Source organism: Corythoichthys intestinalis, chromosome 13, assembly GCF_030265065.1.
Source record: "Corythoichthys intestinalis isolate RoL2023-P3 chromosome 13, ASM3026506v1, whole genome shotgun sequence".
NCBI lineage: Eukaryota > Metazoa > Chordata > Actinopteri > Syngnathiformes > Syngnathidae > Corythoichthys > Corythoichthys intestinalis.
The window spans coordinates 13,802,481-13,820,840 of record NC_080407.1 but is presented as its reverse complement, the minus strand read 5'-3'; the positions used below and the strand labels follow the sequence as shown (position 1 = coordinate 13,820,840).

The 18,360-nt window shown below is 38.0% G+C and overlaps 1 protein-coding gene across 3 annotated transcripts in view; it reads right to left on the bottom strand.

Moving 5' to 3' along the window:
• Positions 1-620: 620 nt before the first annotated feature.
• The window catches only part of anks1b (ankyrin repeat and sterile alpha motif domain containing 1B), a 148,851-nt gene continuing 131,111 nt past the window's right edge, over positions 621-18,360 (bottom strand). The window contains exons 24-29 of one of the 3 annotated variants that reach the window (XM_057856154.1): positions 17,245-17,331; positions 16,766-16,903; positions 16,523-16,693; positions 16,165-16,290; positions 8,677-8,768; positions 621-8,155 (exon numbers count right to left, since the gene is read on the bottom strand). In XM_057856154.1, the coding sequence (XP_057712137.1) occupies positions 8,107-8,155; positions 8,677-8,768; positions 16,165-16,290; positions 16,523-16,693; positions 16,766-16,903; positions 17,245-17,331 (663 nt within the window). In that variant the 3' untranslated portion in view covers positions 621-8,106. The remainder of the gene's footprint in view (positions 8,156-8,676; positions 8,769-16,164; positions 16,291-16,522; positions 16,694-16,765; positions 16,904-17,244; positions 17,332-18,360) is intronic. The other 2 variants (XM_057856153.1, XM_057856152.1) reach the window with 2 other exon arrangements.

Below are 18,360 nucleotides of genomic sequence, written 5' to 3'. Positions count from 1 at the left end.
TCCATTCGTAATTTAGGTAATAAGTATATTTAGCCATTTTTGTGGGAATATGTGTTTGAACCATTTGTTGAGAGCATTGCAAATTTTTTTTTTTTTTTTAAGTTAGCATTTTATAGCATTGAAGTTAGCAGACTTTTGCAATGTAAGTTAGCCAATTGTTCTTTTACTGTACTTAGATCCTCATTTTTTTATACCGCTTGAGGCTCAGCTCAGGTACTTTATTTTTTTATGTTCCTTATCCGATTAATCATTATTCGAACTTACTAGTTTATCGATTAATCGACTACTAAAATAATCGATACCTGACAACAATATTTGTAATAATAAGTTGACAATGAGCGTTTTTTTCCCATTATTCTTGAGGGGAATTCTAAATCAGGTTGCTTAGGCAATACTTTTCGCCAAGATCGTAATCCATTGAATATGGTATGCCCGCCGGTGTCGTGCCAATGTAGTCACCCCAATCAAAAATTGTATCCCCAGGGCGGAGCCATATCGAGGTAGATTTGTCTTTATTATGTAACCCAAAAAAATGTCGCTTCAATAAAAAAAAAAAAAAGTTTGAATGTAAAAATAAAATTGAAACTTAAAAAAATGCATGTGAAGCTATTTTTCTTTGATTATTATTTTTTTTTTTTTGATTGAAGCAAGGTTTTTGATTGAAGTAATGTTGATTTGTTTTCGGGCCACATTTTGGCTAGGACATTTTTTTTTATTCAGTCTAAAAATAAGTTGCTTAAAAATATATATATAGATTTTCAAAAAGAAAATCACTTCAATAAAAAAAAGAAAAATTTCAATCATAGCAAAAGTTTTTGAATGCGAAAAAATATTTGAGATTGAAAAATTTGCATTTGAACACAACTGTTCATTGAAAAAGTTTTCTTTGGTTGAAGCAATCCTTTTTTGATTAGGACATTTGTGTCTAAATCATTCAATTTAAAAAAATGCTTCAATCAAAAAAAAATATATTTTCGACAAAAGAAAAATAATCATTTTTAAAAATATTTTTTTCCCAATTTTTTTTTTTTTTTACGTTAAATGCAAAGCAAATGACCGTAAAGGTGCTTGAAAAATAATTTTGACCTATTACAAAAAAAAAAAAAAAATTTTGTTCATTTCATTCATTTTTGTTGCAGTTTTATTGCTTTACAACATTTATACATATAGGAAAGTCAATTACATGCAATGACAATTTTCGGACACCAGGAGGGGCCCGACCCCCCGTTAAAATCTGCTTATGCTGCTGCTCTAATTTAATCTTACTCATGATTTAATGTGCATAGTCCATAACAGTCCAGTCAACATTTTGAGTTCCACAACAATTCTGTTTTATTGTGTTATGTATATATTAAGCATAAAGTGAACATTTAACAAAAGAGGGGTGGCCAACAAATTTATTGGGGGGCCGTGGCCACCTCTGGCTACCCTCTGGTGGCGTCACTGCACCTGACTATAAGCCGCCACCCACCAATTTTGACACAAAAACGGCATTTGGTCATAGATAAGCCCCACTGGACTATAAACCGCAGCTGTCCTCATTGTATTATGGGATATTTACACCAAAAGATATTACCCATTAACACTTTATTGGACAGCAGCATCATACGACTGTCATGAGACCAAATGGCTGCAAAGCTTCATTGCTTCAAGAAGCTTCATTTGGCCATCACTGCTCCATTGGAGGAGACAGTCAACCTCTGCTGCCACCTGCTGTCAATACCATTGTTGTCCAACATGCCTCCTAGCATGCATTGCAGCGCTATAGATGTATATAACAATCAAAACTCATATTCTGTGCCAATTCTTCAGTTACTGTTCCAGTTGTTGCATTAATTGCTAGTTATGGTATTTGGTAAAGATCCAAGCTAGACATACAGTGGTATGAAAAAGTATCAGAACCTTTTGGAATTTCTCACATTTCTGCATAAAATTACCATCAAATGTGATCTGATCTTTGTCAAAATCACACAGATGAAAGAAGTGTCTACTTTCATAATGACTACATAATTATATTGATGGAAAACATTCCCCAGACACTGCGCAATGCCTTTTCCTAGGCGGCCGTCCCACACTTCAGTTATTTGCAGACGGCCGCAGTTTTTCTCAAACACATGCAGCGATCCACCGCCGGATTAAGGGTGAAAAAGTACTAAAGCTGTACCGCATACAAAAGGGAAATATTGTCTCAGGAGTGATTTGTTCGATGATTCAAGGTAATTATTATATTTTTCATACCTTGCATGCATTTTGAAATGTGAAAAAAAATCAATGGGAGAAATTAGCCTCTACAGCATTGGCGTTATACTTCGCAATATTAACGTAAAATGAATGCTAACTGCCCGTTTTTTTCCTTTCAACCAAGAATTGAGGCTATTTTATGAAGGCGCCGCCACAGTGTCTTCAAGGCTAGCAGCACATTCGACATTTACGTAAAATTTATGCTAACTGCCCGTTTTTTGTTTTTTTTTTGCTTTCAACCAAGATTTGAGAATGTTTTACAACCATATATATAAAGAATTGAGGGATTTTAAGCATTTATTCACAAAAATTCTCAACGTAAAAAGCTCTTAGTGGTGATAAGGCGGCGCCACAGTAGCTTCAAGGCTCGTAGCACATTCGACATATTTACGTAAAATATATGCTTACTGCCCGTTTTTTTTGCTTTTAACCAAGAATTGAGACTGTTTTACATCCATATCAATAAAGAATTCAGGGATTTAAGCATTTATTCACGAAAATATTCAATGTTAAAAGCTCTTAGTGGTGATCAGGCCCCCCATTAATCGGCCCCACGCCCTGTGTCCTGTCAATATATTACAAAGTCTATGACCGGTAGCACTTTATTTGACAGCGGCATCCTCAGACTGTCAAAAGACCGAATGAACCACCATGAATTATTGCTTCATTTGGCCATTACCGCTCCTTTGGTGGAGACAGTCAACCTCCTGCTGTTGTTGTCGTCCAACATGCCTCTTAGCATGCATTACAGCGCTACAGATGTAAATAACAATCAAAATTTATTTTCTGTGCTAATTATTACTTCAGTTACTGTTCTAGTTGTTTCATTAATTACTAGTTATGGTATTTGGCAACACTTTATTCACAGTGGCGTCATAAGACAATCATAATTATGACATGACACTGTCATGAGCATTAATCAATGCTTATAACAGATGTCATTTAGTGTCATCTGGCATATTATCTCCCTTTTGAATAGATATAAAAATCCGAGCTGGACATAACTGGAGTTAGCGACATAATATGCCTGATAACACTGAATGACATCTGTCATAAGCATTCAGTAATGCCCATGATAGTGTCATGTCATAATTATGACAGCCTTATGACGCCGTTGTAAATCAACAATTAACTTGTACTGGACTATAAGGTGCAGGATGCAAAATGAGGGAAAAAAGTAGCGGCTTATAGTACGAAAATTTCAGTAGTATGTTTTGAATGTTTTTGCTATCACCTGCTGAAAAAAATTTGTTTTGACAATTTTGACACTTAGTTCAGCAAATTTTTTTTATTTTTATTTTGCAGATTTAAAGGAATAAGCAAAATGCATTTAAATTTACAAAAACTACATTCTGCAAAAATCTATAGCTGTCATCGGTCATCAAGGGCGTCCATTTTGTGCTTCACGTGGTTATAGAATTTGCTGAAAAAGTGTCACATTACAACAGGATACACAGAATAATCAGTCATAAGTGACTCTTATTTTGAAAGGGGTTACTGTAGTTGTTTGTGTATTTGTGTTACACTTACCTGACATTTAACAGCTGGTCACTTCTTGCTGACTGGGCATGGATCCCACGAGAAAGCACTGTTGTAGCAAGCTTTTAACTCATTCACTGCTATTGATGGCGGTACACGTCCAATCCATTTTGACTGGGAGGGTCGGCAGCAATCATTCATAGTCAAAATTGATTCAACGCCTATCACCATCAAGGGCAGACTCTGTTTTAAAATGCCTATGACAGAAAAAAAGCATGTTTAATTCATATTTCACGCGGTATTTTATGCTCCTGAATGAAATGGACCGCTTGGATGTGCGTGTAAGCGATCGTTTTATATATTCAATTTTTTTGAATCCCGCACCATGAAAATTAATAACTTCCTGTTTTGAGGAAGAATGCGAGGACTGCGGATTCAGCTGATTTTGCGGATTAATTCGTTTATTTTTCAAATCACGACAGCCAAATGTGCTGCAGGGTTTTGTTGCTGCACCAGGGAGAGGCGTGTGAGCCTTTTTGGTTTTCAAAAGGTTCCCGTTAACCCCGGGATTGGCTAAGTCCGACAACTGTGGGACCATTGGACTTGCGAGGAAGTGAGTAAACATCGTGTTTTGTATTATGTCAAATACTGGGATCATGGCACAGCTTTTAATACGGATGTGGCTTGCATTTTGTGGCTGACAATGCTCCTTTTCCCACCGAGAATGCCACACGGCCGACTACCGGCGGCTTGTTGCACACCCCCTTCGGTCCTCTTCGTTTGCCCGCTAGGACAGCGCTATAGAAATATAGATAATAATATAGAAATTGCGACTTTGTGTTAAAAATGGCCGTGAATACAGCGATTACAAAGTAAACACAACAAACCTTCAAATAACAGAATATTTACTTACGTTTGATCATGGACGGACATGTAGAAAAGTTCTCCTCAGACACAACCTGCCATGATAGCTGCACACAACAACAGCACGCCACTCTCTCACTTTTTACGTCGTCGCCATGTCGTTAAGCATTAATTTACGTGTTGAACATTTATGCTGATGATGTTACTTGTTTATTTAGCACCTGTGGATAACATTGAGACTTCATGTAAAAGAGGTCTTATTCACAACAGATTTGGGTGAAAAATATTATAAGGGTGAAAAATTTGGCAGAACACCAGCAATAGACCATTATCCTCGGGTTGGGCTCGGGCAGCTATACGCACCTCGGACATCGGCCGGTTTGTCCAGCGGTCATTCTGCAGCTGCTTCCCCAGGAAACGAGCTCTCCTGCCAGGGGATCGACGAGCTGTCACTTGCTCGCTGCCGTGTGACATAATCCGGTGTATTTTTGTGTGATTTTTCGCTTTGAAAGGCGAAAATAAGACCTGGAAATGCCGCTCAGTTCGGATTAGCATGTCGGCTAGCTGTCTACGCTCTCCAAAGGAAAGGCAAGGAAATGACAAAAGCCGGACTAACTTAATTTAGCATAAAATATCGTTCGGGAGCTGCAAGAAGTCAACAGTTTTGACCATGATGAAGTAATTTTGCCATGTCGTACTGAATAAATGCATTTTGAAGATATCATATTCCATTTAACACAAGACTGTTATTTGTCATTTATTTAGCAATTGGGGATAAATACTTCGATGAAAAGAATATCCCGTAAAATATTCGAGTAGAGAGATTGAAACAATTACATTTTGCTGCTCTTTTTGTCGCATTTTCCTCGTTCTGAATCTTCCCCCTCAATGGGCGTCATCCTCCAGCTGGGGACGCTAGAGCGCTATAATGAAAAGCGTGGCTAAACTGCAGATTAAAAAACTAATTTCTCGTCATCTGCGCTTTGCCAAATTGTTGTATATAGTCGAATGGTCCCAAAATATGATTCTAATTCACACAATCATGCTATTTAAGACTTTTTTATCCAGTCCTAGGCACTTCATAGACTTCAAAAATTTATTGACCTGACACTTCGTCATTCTTTGCGACATGCCTTATCAGAGGCGGCCGAGCTTCATCTCGTAATAGCCGAAGATGGCATACGCTCATGTCGGATTTAAGCTTGGATTTACTTAAGATTGGATTTAACCACGAAAGCTGTATCGCATACAAACAGGAAGTGTCTCAGGAGTGATTTGTTCGAGGATTCAAGGTAAATATTATATTTTTCGTACCATGCATGCGTGATTGAAGCATTTATTTGCAAGAATTTTCTTCTTTGTTTACACATGGAGGCGGCTAATTTTCGTAACTGACTAGCCACATAGTTGGCAATATTTACGCGAAATGAAAGTTACCTGCATGGTTTCTTTGCTTTTAACCAAGAATCGAGACTGTTTTACATCCATATGTATGAAGAATTCGGAGATTTAAGCATTTATTCACAACAATTTTCGCCAGAAAAGCTCCTTTTACGCCAGGCGTCCGCTAGCCTCGTTCGCTAACATAGTAGCATGGTACTTTGTCAATATACTGTACGTAAAATAAACGCTAAATGTACGTTTTCTTTGCTTTAAACCAAGAATCGAGACTGTTTTACGTCCATATCTATGAAGAATTCGGGGATTTAAGTATTTATCCACGAGAATTTTCGCCAGAAAAGCTCTATTTACGCCAGGCAGCCACTAGCCTAATTCGCTAACAGTATATAGTGTATACCGTATTTTTCGGACTATAAGTCGCACCTTTTTTCATAGTTTAGCAGGGGGTGCGACTTATACTCAGGAGTGACTTATGTGTGAAATTATTAACACATTATGATATCATTTCACATGCTATTTTGGTGTTTTGGAGTGACACTGATGGTTTGGTAAAGTTGTTAGCATGTTCTTTATGCTATAGTTATCTGAATAACTCTTAATAGCTATGTTACTTTAACATATTGGCCACTTTCGCATTTCGTTGTTCATGCATCATGTAACATTATCATACTTATTCAGCATGTTGTTCTCTATTGTATTTTTTTTAAATGCTTTTCAAGGTGACATATCTGTTCTACGTATTGGATTTTATCAAGTAAATTTCCCCCATTCAAGATGACATATCTGTTCTACGTATTGGATTTTATCAAGTAAATTTCCCCCATAAATGCGACTTATACTCAGGTGCGACTTATAGTCCAAAAAATACGACAATGATAATAAAGGGATATTGTATTCTATAATAAGTTGTGTAGTGATTGTATATAGTATTTATTTATTATCTATTTACGTATTAAGAATGATTGATTCTGCATGTTTTCCTCAAGTATAAAGTTTTTGATGTTAAATTGAGTGATTTATTATCAGTAAATAAAAAAAGTTGCTATTTTGGGCAAAAACTTATATATGTTAAATATTGCTATTGATCCTGAAAATATAAGGGATTATCTCTGCATTTGGCAATTTTTTTGCATCTAGTGTAAAATCAGAGGCCTTTATAGCCATTTTAAGTTGTGTTATAATTGTATTGAAAATAATTCATCGGGATTTTATAAGGAAACGACTTTGATTTTTTTTTTTTATGCCGCTGCTCATGGAGACTCATATATGGCTAAGGTAGGAGCCAGTTTTGGTTTTAGGTCGGTAGCAGCTTTGGTTTTGTAAATATTTGAATTTGAACTTTCTGAAAATAGGCCCCCTACGAATCCGCCCCGTTTCCGGTGTCATGTCAATAGGTTATAAAGTGTATGGGCACTCTAAAGACAAAATGCATGCGATTCCGACTTAAACAAACATAAAACACAATTTGTGAGGCTGTCTCTCCGTCATGGTCGTACAAGTCATATTTTATTCCATGTGTGCTTTACAGGGTTATAAATAATGGCAGAAAATTACAAAAATCAGCGTGCTGGAAGCCCCAAGCCTATGTACATGTATATCACTCCAAGTACATTATCTCTACAATCATCTAGCACATATCTTCTTTTTGTCTTTGTTTAGCTTTTTTTTCTCTGTCCATCTTTTACATTACAGCTATGAACAATGAGTTGGCAAAATATCTATGTACATTTTATACGTGGATAGCCTTCCATACGTACAGTAGTTGAACAAAGTCCAGAAAGGAGGGACGGAGGTCCGCACATTCACACTTTTTTTTCCCGATATTTTTTTTTTTTTTTAAAGGGGGCGGCCAGCGTTCTGAGCGCGTAAAAAAATAATGTGACGTGAGGACAACAGCAGATGGCGGTGTTATAATATTCTCATGTTAAACATCAATACCAGTCTCGAATTAAGTTAAAAAAAAACTGACACATGCCTGCTTGTCCATCTCCATGGTAACCTCCCTGAAAACATTCAGTGTGTGTTTACGTGCGCGTCGTAGTCAAGCTTAAACGTGAACAATGAGAGGGAGGAGCGAGGGAGTCCATGTTTGTAGTCCTTTGAAAAGAGTGTTATGGCTGGCTACATTCTTTGATTTCCACAGTAAAAGACATGAGCGTCCGCCACTGCCCTGCAAAATGAGATGACATCACTTATCGAGAGAGCCCTCTGCATCACCCCCCATCCCCCCTCCCTCAGCAAAATGACCGACATGCGCCTCACGAGCCACATGCTTTTTTTTTAAAAAACACCTTAGTAAACCAGGTAGTAACATTTTCGGTCGATTTCATGAAAAAAAGGAACAGAAAGGACAAGAAAATGAAAAGCGCTCCTTCGTCGGCGGCTGTCGCTAAAGCACCGCTGCGCCTGTCAATCGAGTTGTCAGGGGGCGGGACGCTGGGACGGTTGAGAAAAACGCAGAAAGGAAAAGAAAGGAAATGACTGACCGACAAACAGGAAGTGGGGGGAGACGTTGCCCCGAGTGGTGGAAACAGAAGTGCACCCCTGGCTCATGCAGGTTGGCCAAACGGGGGAGGAGGACGGGCTGGAGCCCCCCGAGCGATCCGGCGCCCCCCTCCCCCTCCTATGCCCGCCCTCCGAAAGGCACGCACACGCAGGAGTGCACAATGTTAAAAAATAGTGGTCTCGTACTTGGTGTTGACTCCTCTCTTGGCCTCCTGACCCGGTTCCACTATCCACGGCACGTTGGCGTGACCCTTCTGCTCCATGGACGCCTGCTCCATCTGAACCGAAACACAAACGTAAAGTGGTGTGAGAAGAATATTGATGCAAGTGTAGTGATTTTTGGCAAGATTTAGCCACTAATTTCCCAAAAGCACCATCTAACTCATTAGCTGCCCATAGACTTCACCATCAGTTGACAAAACAGCTCCCACAAACACTGCAAAACCCAGGCAGATCATTTGGCTTTCACTGTGATCAACTCAAACGCACACTGCGTTCAAACGCCGGATTTAGGTGGAAAAAGGACAAAAGTTGTACTGCATACAAGCAGGCAGAAGTGTCACAAGAGTGATTTGGTCGAGGATTCAAGATAATTATCAGATAAAATAGCCCCATGCATGCTCTTTGAAACAGAAAAAAATGCATCGAAATATTTATGTAAAATAAATATAACTGCCTGTTTTTTTGCTTTTAACCAAGACACTAGATTCTTCTATGTTCATATCTATAGAAATTCAGGGATGTACGACTTTATTTACAAGAATTTTCAACTTAAAAAGTTGTTTTTTGATGGCCGCCACATTGGATTTACACATTAGCATAATTTTAGCTCAATATATTTTCATAAAATTAATGATAACTGCCTGTTTCTTTGTTTTTAACCAAGAATCTAGACTTTTCTATGTTCATATCTTTAGAAACTGCGAGTTGTATGCATCTATTTACAAAGATTTTCAACTTAAAATGCTGTTTTTTGATGGCTGCCACGTTGGATTTACACATTAGCATAATTTTAGCTCAAAATATTTCCATAAAATGAATGATAACTGCCTGTTTCTTTGTTTTTAACCAAGAATCTAGACTGTTCTATGTTAATATCTATAGAAATTGCGAGTTGTATGCATCTATTTACAAAAATTTTCAACTTAAAACGCTGTTTTTCGATGGCCGCCACGTTGGATTTACACATTAGCGTAATTTTAGCTCAAAATATTTACGTAAAATGAACGATAACTGCTCCTTTTTTTGCTTTTAACCAAGAATCTAGACTCTTCTATGTCCATATTTGCAGAAATTGCAAGATGTACGCATTTACGTACAAGAATTTTCAATTTAAAAAGCTGCTTTTTGATGGCCGCCAAGTTGGATTTACACATTAGCGTAATTTTAGCTTGAAATATTTACGTAAAATGAATGATAACTGCCCGTTTTTTGCTTTTCTCCAAGAATCTAGACTGTTTTTCGTTCATATGTATCGAAATTCCGCAATTTAATTATTTATGTACAGGAATTTTCAACATAAACAGCTCTTTGTTTCGTGACAGCTGCCATGTTGGATTACACAATACGTAACTTTTGCTTGAAATATTTACGTAAAATGAACGATAACTGCCTGTTTTTGGCTTTTGACTAAGAATCTAGACTGTTTTACGTTCAAATCTATACAAATTTCGCGATTTAAGCATTTATTCACAAGAATTTTCAACTTAAAAAACTTTAGTGATGGCCACCACGTTGGATTTACACAAAAGTGTAATTTTAGCTTGAAATATTTACGTAAAACGAATGATAACTGCCCATTTTTTCCTTTTAACCAAGTATCTAGACTCTTTTATGTTCACATCTATAGAAATTCAGGGATGGACGCATTTATTTACAAGAATTTTCAACTTAAAAAGCTGTTTTTTGACGGCTGCCACGTTGGATTTGCACAATAAATAAATATTTACGTGAAAGGAGTGATAACTGCCTGTTTTTTTGCTTTTAACCAAGAATCTAGACTCTTCTATGTCCATATTTACAGAAATTGCGAGATGTACGCATTTACGTACAAGAATTTTCAACTTACCGGCAAATGCTTTTTGATGGCCGCCACATTGGACTTACACATTAGCGGAATTTTAGCTTGAAATATTTACGTAAAATGAATGATAACTGCCCGTTTTTTTGCTTTTAACCAAGAATCTAGACTCTTCTATGTTCATATCTATGGAAATTCATTCAAATGATTAAGTAATGTTCGGCCAACTGCCCGTTTTTTGGCAAAAAAGTATTAATTTAGACATTTCTGCGTCCATACAAAAAAAAAAAAAAATTATCGAAATTTATGCGAAGCCAAATGTATGTGCAAATTTTGGTGAGTTTTTGAGCATGTTCAGGCCTTCAAATTGGCCATTTTCATTTGCCATGAAAAAAATAATAATAATAATCCTTTGCATTACAATAGAGTGCGAAGGCCTTAATAAGTTGTGACTGTACATACAAAAATGCAAATTTTACTTTTGTTGAGTAAAATTAAGATGATTCTGCATGCTTTCCTCAAGTATTAAGTTTCAAATGTGAAAACTGAGTGATTTATTAGCTGTTGAAAACTAAATTTAAAAAAAATAAAAAAATGAAGTTGCTATTTTGGACTTTTATGATATGCTAAATATTGCTATTGATCCTGAAAATATAGGTGATTATCTCTGCATTTGGTGATTTTTGTGCATCTAGCGTAAAATTTGAGAATTTTATAGCCATTTGAAGTTTTGTTATACTTGCATGAAAAATAATTACCATAATTTTCACACTATACGGCACACCTGACTATTAGCCGCCACCCACCAAATTTGACAAAAAAACTAAATGTGTTCACATATAAGCCGCACTGGACTATAAGCCGCAGCTGTCCTCACTCTATTATGGGATATTTAAACCAAAAGATATTAACTGGTAACACTTTATTTGACAGCAGCATCATACGACTCTCATAAGACAAAATGAACCACCATGAAACTTTGAACCAATTGGCTGCAAAGCTTCATTGCTTCAAGACACTTCATTTGGCCATCACTGCTCCCTTTAGGGAGACAGTCAACCTCTGTTGCCACCTGCTGTAAACACTGTTGTAGTCCAACATGCCTCCTAGGATGCATTGCAGTGCTACAGATGTAAATAACAATCAAAATTCACATTTTGTGCTGATTATTTCTTCAGTTACTGTTCGTGTTACCTATTAACCCAAATAATCAACAAAAAAGCCGCACTGGACTACTAGCCGCAGGATTCAAAATGAAGGAAAAAGTAGCGGCTTATAGTCCGAAAATGATGGTAATCAGGATTTTATTAGGGAACGACTTTGAATTTTTTGATGTCGCTGCTCATGGAGACTCATACTTGCCTAAGATGGGTGCCTGTTTTGGTTTTCCGTGGCCCAGCGGCTTTGAAAATATTTGAATTTTGAGATTTTGAAAAAAGGCCCCCCACGGATCGGCACCGTGTCCCGTCAACTGATGGTAAAGTCTATGGGCTGTCACTGATAGTGATAGACGTCCAACTCATTTTTCATCGGGAGAGGCTGGACGGGAAAACGGTCAAATTGGATTGGACGTCTATCACCGTCATTGGCGGCTGATGAGTTAACATTTCAGTAAACGCTCTCAAAAGTGTGACTCAAACACCCATTTTCTCTTCTACATTCAGCAACAACTCCAAAATGAGCTGGCAACACTTAATGTGTACACGCCGAAAAGCGCAATGGCAGCATGACTGATGGATGAACTGCAAGCAAACACTTCAGCCAATCACAAGGCCTGCCTGTGTCCTCACAAAGCGCTTTAATGTCAACATGATGGGGGGGTAGGAGGGAGGAAAGGGGGGGATCAGTGTCATTAGAGGTAACAAGGCTAATCTTCACATGTCGACACGCTGCTGCAAACTCATGAGACGCACACTGAAAATCTTGTTAGAGGATTGGTGCACATACACACTAGAACATCATCATTAATGTGGTCCACAGCGCAGCAGCCTCAGCTTGTCCCAAGTGATGGATGACATAAAGCCTCATGAATGACTACCACTTTAATCGCAATAAATTATAGAACTTGCTCTTTCAAAATGTTTTGTTGAATTAGAAAAGCAGATTTTCTTTTTTCCGGACATACTTTATTTAAAAAAACATCTTTTTTTCTTGGTACACAATAACATTTGACTAGAAAACCAAAAGCTCTTTGTTGTCAGGCTGCCGCTAGCTACATTCACTGACAGACTAGCATTATGCTTCGACATATTTACGGAAAATAGATGCTAACTGCATGGTTTTTTTTGTTTTTTTTTTGCTTTTAACCAAGAATCAAGACTGTCTTACGTCCATCTCTATAAGCAATTCGGGGGATTTAGGCATTTATTCACAAGCATTTTTACCGGAAAAGTTCTGTTTACGTCAGGCGGCAGCTAGCTACATTCACTAACAGACTAGCATTGTACTTCGACATATTTACGTAAAATAAATGCTAACTGCACTGTTTTTTGCTTTTAACCAAGAATCAAGACTGTTTTACGTCCATATCTATTAAGAATTCGAGGATTTAAGCAGTTATTCACAAGACTTTTCACCGGAAAAGCTCTGTTTATATCAGGTGGCCGCTAGCTACATTCACTAAAAGACTAGCAGTGTACTTTGACATATTTACGTAAAATAAACGCTAACTGCACGTTTTTTTGGGGGGCTTTTAACCAAGAATCAAGACTGTTTTACGTCCATATCTATAAAGAATTCAGAGATTTAAGCATTTATTCACAAGAATTTTCACCAGAAAAGCTCTGTTTACATCAGGTGGCTGCTAGCTACATTCACGAACAGACTAGCATTGTACTTTGACATATTTACATAAAATCAACGCTAACTGCACATTTTTTTAAATTTAACCAAGATTCGCGACTGTTTTACGTCTATACCTACAAAGAATTTAGGGATGTAAGCATTTATTCACAAGAATTTTCATCGGAAAAGCTCTGTTTACATCAGGCGGTCGCTAGCAACATTTACTAACAGGCCAGCATTGTACTTCGACATATTTACGTAAAAGAAACGCTAACTGCACGTTTTTTTCTTTTAACCAAGAATTGAGACTGTTTTACATCCATATCTGTGAAGCATTTATTCACAAGAATTTTCACCGGAAAAGCTGTTTACATCAGGCGGCCACCAGAGTGACTAAGAGACTAGCATGTTAATTCGACGTATTTATATAAAATAAATGCTAACAGCACGTTTTTTTTTTTGTTTTTTTTTTTGTGCTTTTAACCAAGAATCGAGACAGTTTGACCTCCATATCTATAAGCATTTCGGGGATTTAAACATTTATTTATTTATTACATTACATCAGGTGGCTGCTAGCTACATTCAGGAACAGACTAGCATTGTACTTTGACATATTTACATAAAATCAACGCTAACTGCACATTTTTTTGCATTTAACCAAGAATCAAGACTGTTTTACGTCCATATCTATAAAGAATTCAGAGATGTAAGCATTTATTCACAAGAATTTTCACTGGAAAAGCTGTTTACATCAGGCGGCCGCCACACTGACTAACAGACGAGCATGTTACGTTGACATATTTACAAAAAATAAATGCTACTGCATGGTTTTTTTTGTTTTTGCTTTTAACCAAGAATCGAGACTGTTTTACCTCCATATCTATAAGCAATTCGGGGATTTAGGCATTTCTTCACAAGAATTTTCACTGGAAAAGCTGTTTACATAAGGTGGCCGCTACATTTCCTTACCGACTAGCATCATAGTTCACAATATTTACGCAAAATAAATGCTAACTGCCCAATTTCTTTTGCTTTTAACCAAGAATCGAGACTGTTTTACGTCCATATCTACTAAGAATTCAGGGATTTAAGCATTTATTCACAAGAACTTTCACCGGAAAAGCTCTGTTTACATCAGGCGCCCTCTAGCTACATTCACTAACAGACTAGCATTGTACTTCCACATATTTACATTATAAATGCTAACTGCACAGTGTTTTTTTGCTTTTAACTAAGAATCGAGACTGATTAACGTCCATATCTATAAAGAATTCCCGGATTTAACCATTTATCATAGGGCTGTCAAAATTATCGCGTTAACGGGCGGTAATTAATTTTTAAAATTAATCACGTTAAAATATTTGACACAGTTAACGCACATGCCCCGCTCAAACAGATTACAATGACAGCACAGTGCAATGTCCAGTTGTTAATTGTGTTTTTTGGAGTTTTGTCGCCCTCTGCTGGCGCTTGGGTGTGACTGATTTTATGGGCTTCAGCACCCATGTGCATTGTGTAATTAATGACATCAACAATGGCGGGCTACTAGTTTATTTTTTGATTGAAAATTTTACAAATTTTATTAAAACGAAAACATTAAGAGGGGTTTTAATTAGGGCTGTCAAATGATTAAAATTTTTAATCGAGTTAATTACAGCTTAAAAATTGATTAATCGTAATTAATCGCAATTAATCGCAATTCAAATCATCTATGAAATATGCCATATTTTTCTGTAAATTATTGTTGGAATGGAAAGAAGACACAAGATGGATATACACATTCAACATACGGTACATAAGGACTGTATTTGTTTATTATAACAAGATGGCATTAACATTATTAACATTCTGTTAAAGCGATCCATGGATAGAAAGACTTGTAGTTCTTAAAAGATAAATGTTAGTACAAGTTATAGAAATTTTATATTACAACCCCTCCTAATGTTTCGTTTTATTAAAAATTGTAAAATTTTGAATCAAAAAATAAACTAGTAGGCCGCCATTGTTGATGTCAATAATTACTTACACAATGTTCATGGGTGCTGAAGCCTATAAAATCAGTCACACCCAAGCGCTAGCAGAGGGCGGCAAAACTCCATAAAACACAATTAACAAGTGGGCATTTCACTGTATTGTCATTTAAATCTGTCTGAACAGGGCATGTGCGTTAACTGCGTCAAATATTTTAACGTGATTAATTTAAAAAATTAATTACCGCCCGTTAACGCGATAATTTTGACAGCTCTAGTTTTAATATAAAATGTCTATAACTTGTACTAACATTTATCTTTTAAGAACTACAAGTCTTTCCATGGATCGCTTTAACAGAATGTTAATAATGTTAATGCCATCTTGTTGATTTATTGTTATAATAAACAAATACAGTACTTATGTACTTATGTTGTTGTATGTACCCATCTTGTGTCTTATCTTTCCAATCCAACAATAATTTACAGAAAAATATGACATATTTTATAGATGGTTTGAATTGCGATGAATTACGATGAATTAATTTTTAAGCTGTAATTAACTCGATTACAAATTTTAATCGTTTGACAGCCCTAATTTATTCACAAGAATCTTCAATGAAAAAAGCTCTTTGTGATTCCACTCGGTCAGCTTTGACGGCCTCGCCAACAATGCAGGCCCCCTATTTATCGGCCCCACGTCCCATGTTCTGTCAATACATTATGAAGTCTATGACAAAGCTTCGACTGAACAGGAAGTTAGCGATGAAGCCACTTTTACCATAATCCGGGTGGGCAGGCGAGCCCCACGAGCAAGACGAAAGCACTTACAGATGCAGCAGAGCGCGGGCCTCCCGAGCAAACACACAAAGTCAAGAAAAGGCGAGGAAATGCGAGGAAGACCTGCGAGCGAGCTGGGTGAGGAAGATGGAAGAGTCGGGAGGGAGGAAGAGGAGGAGGGTGGAGAGGAGGCCGGTGGGGGGTGTAAATGTGGCCCAGTGACCAGCGGCTGGAGGGGGGCATGATCACCTGTACAGGGGGCATACAGAGGTCACACATAGGTCAAAGGAATTCATGCGGGAATGCGCGCGCACCAAAGCTGTGGACGGGATTGCTACTCTTCTAAATGTGCGTTTTCTGGATGTCGGAGAAAAAAAAAAGAAAAAAAAAACGCCACTTTTTTGCCTCTCGTTCTCATATTTGTCATCACGGGGAAACAAAATGGAACACCGGAAAGCCTCGCCCGGTAAGCGCGTCTTACGGATTTGCGGACGTTGACCCCGCGCGGCTTTGGCACGGGTTTGCCGGGCTTGCCGTCGAAGCTTTCGGGCAGCGTGGACGAGCCGTGGCCGCTCTTGCGTGCCTGCAGCGCCAGCTGGTAAGCCACCTCGAAGGCCTGCCCCAGCGTCAGGATGATCTCGTAGGCAAGGTTCTGCCGCGGAGAAAGAAGCGCCGTCAGACTATGAAAGATGAAGGCCGTCGAGGCAAATTTGAGTGCACTCACCACGTCAAAGGCTGTGAAGACGTGGCAGTAGTGGTGGCTGGACTTGAGGTCTTTGGTGATGTAGGCGAAGGTGGACAGGTCCTCGGGGTCCTGAGCGGCGCACGAGATATTGCGGATCTCGTGCTCGGCGATGACGTTCTGCGGACACAAGCGTGTTATTATTCCGCCTTTGTCTCCAGACAGACGCAAAACAAACGCCATTTATTATTCAGCGCATATTTCATGCAGCCTTCTGCTTTGGGAGCTTTTGTCTTGCAGCAATGAGAAGAAGATGGCAGTCTCATTAACTCATTGGCCGCCATTACAGGCAATAGCTGAACTAGATCTTCTCTTTTATTCAGTTTTTACACTGATCATCACCAAGACTACAGTTGCACTGCTGCTCAGCCAATAATCCCTCTCAGTCAAAACGGTTTAGACGTCTATCGACGGCAATGGCACTGAAACGTGATCGCCGCTGGATTGTTTGCAGTGTTCACCTTATTTGTGGCGTCGATGAACTTCACTCCCTTGTAGGACACGGAGAGAATGATGGTGGGCACTTTCTTCATCTGCTCCGTCGACTTCTTGGAGGGCGCCAGAAAGACGAGCACAAAGAAACCACTTAGACGACATCATAGACTTCATTACCTATTGGCTTCGTCATTCTTTGCGTCACGCCTTATCAGAGGGGGCTGAGCTTCATTTAGTATAATCAGGCAAAGATGGCACACGCTCATGCTTAAGCTGGATTCAAGCTTAGATTTTTGAAGAACTACGAAAGCTGTACCGCATACAAACAGAATTTTTTCACAAGTGATTTGTTCGAGGATTCAAGGTAAATATTATATTTTTCGTACCATGCATGCATTTTGAAATGTCGTGAAAAAAATCAATGGGAGAATGGGAACCGCAACGGCATTGGCGTCATTCTTCGACAAATATACTGCCAGGTTTTTTGCTCTTTTAACAAAGAATCGAGACATTTTTTCGTCCATATCTACAAAGAATTCAGTTATTGAAGCATTTATTTGCATTTATTCTTCTTTGTTTACACATGGAGGCACCTAATTTTCAAAGCTGACTAGCCTCAAAGTTGGCAATATTTACACGAAATAAATGTTACCTGCACGTTTTTTTTGCTTTTAACCAAGAATCGAGACTGTTTTACGTCCATATCTATAAAGAATTCAGGGATTTAAGCATTTTTTACAAGAATTTTTTCCAAAAAAGCTCGGTTTACGCCAGGCGGCCGCTAGCCTCATTCGCTAACATAGCAGCATTGTACTTTGACATATATACGTAAAATAGATGCGTAACTGTACTGTTTCTTTGCTTTGAACCAAGAATCGAGACTTTTACGTCCATATCGATGAAGAATTCTTGGATTTAAGCATTAATTCACAAGAATTTTTTACGTCAGGTGGCCGCTAGCCTCATTCGCTAAGAGAGTAGCATTGTACTTCGACATATATACGTAAAATAAATGCTAACTGCATGGTTTCTTTGCTTTTAACCAAGAATCGAGACGGTTTTACTTCCATATTTCGGGGATTTGAGCATTTATTCATAAGAATTTTCGCCAGAAAAGCTTTGTTTGCGTCAGGTGGCCGCTA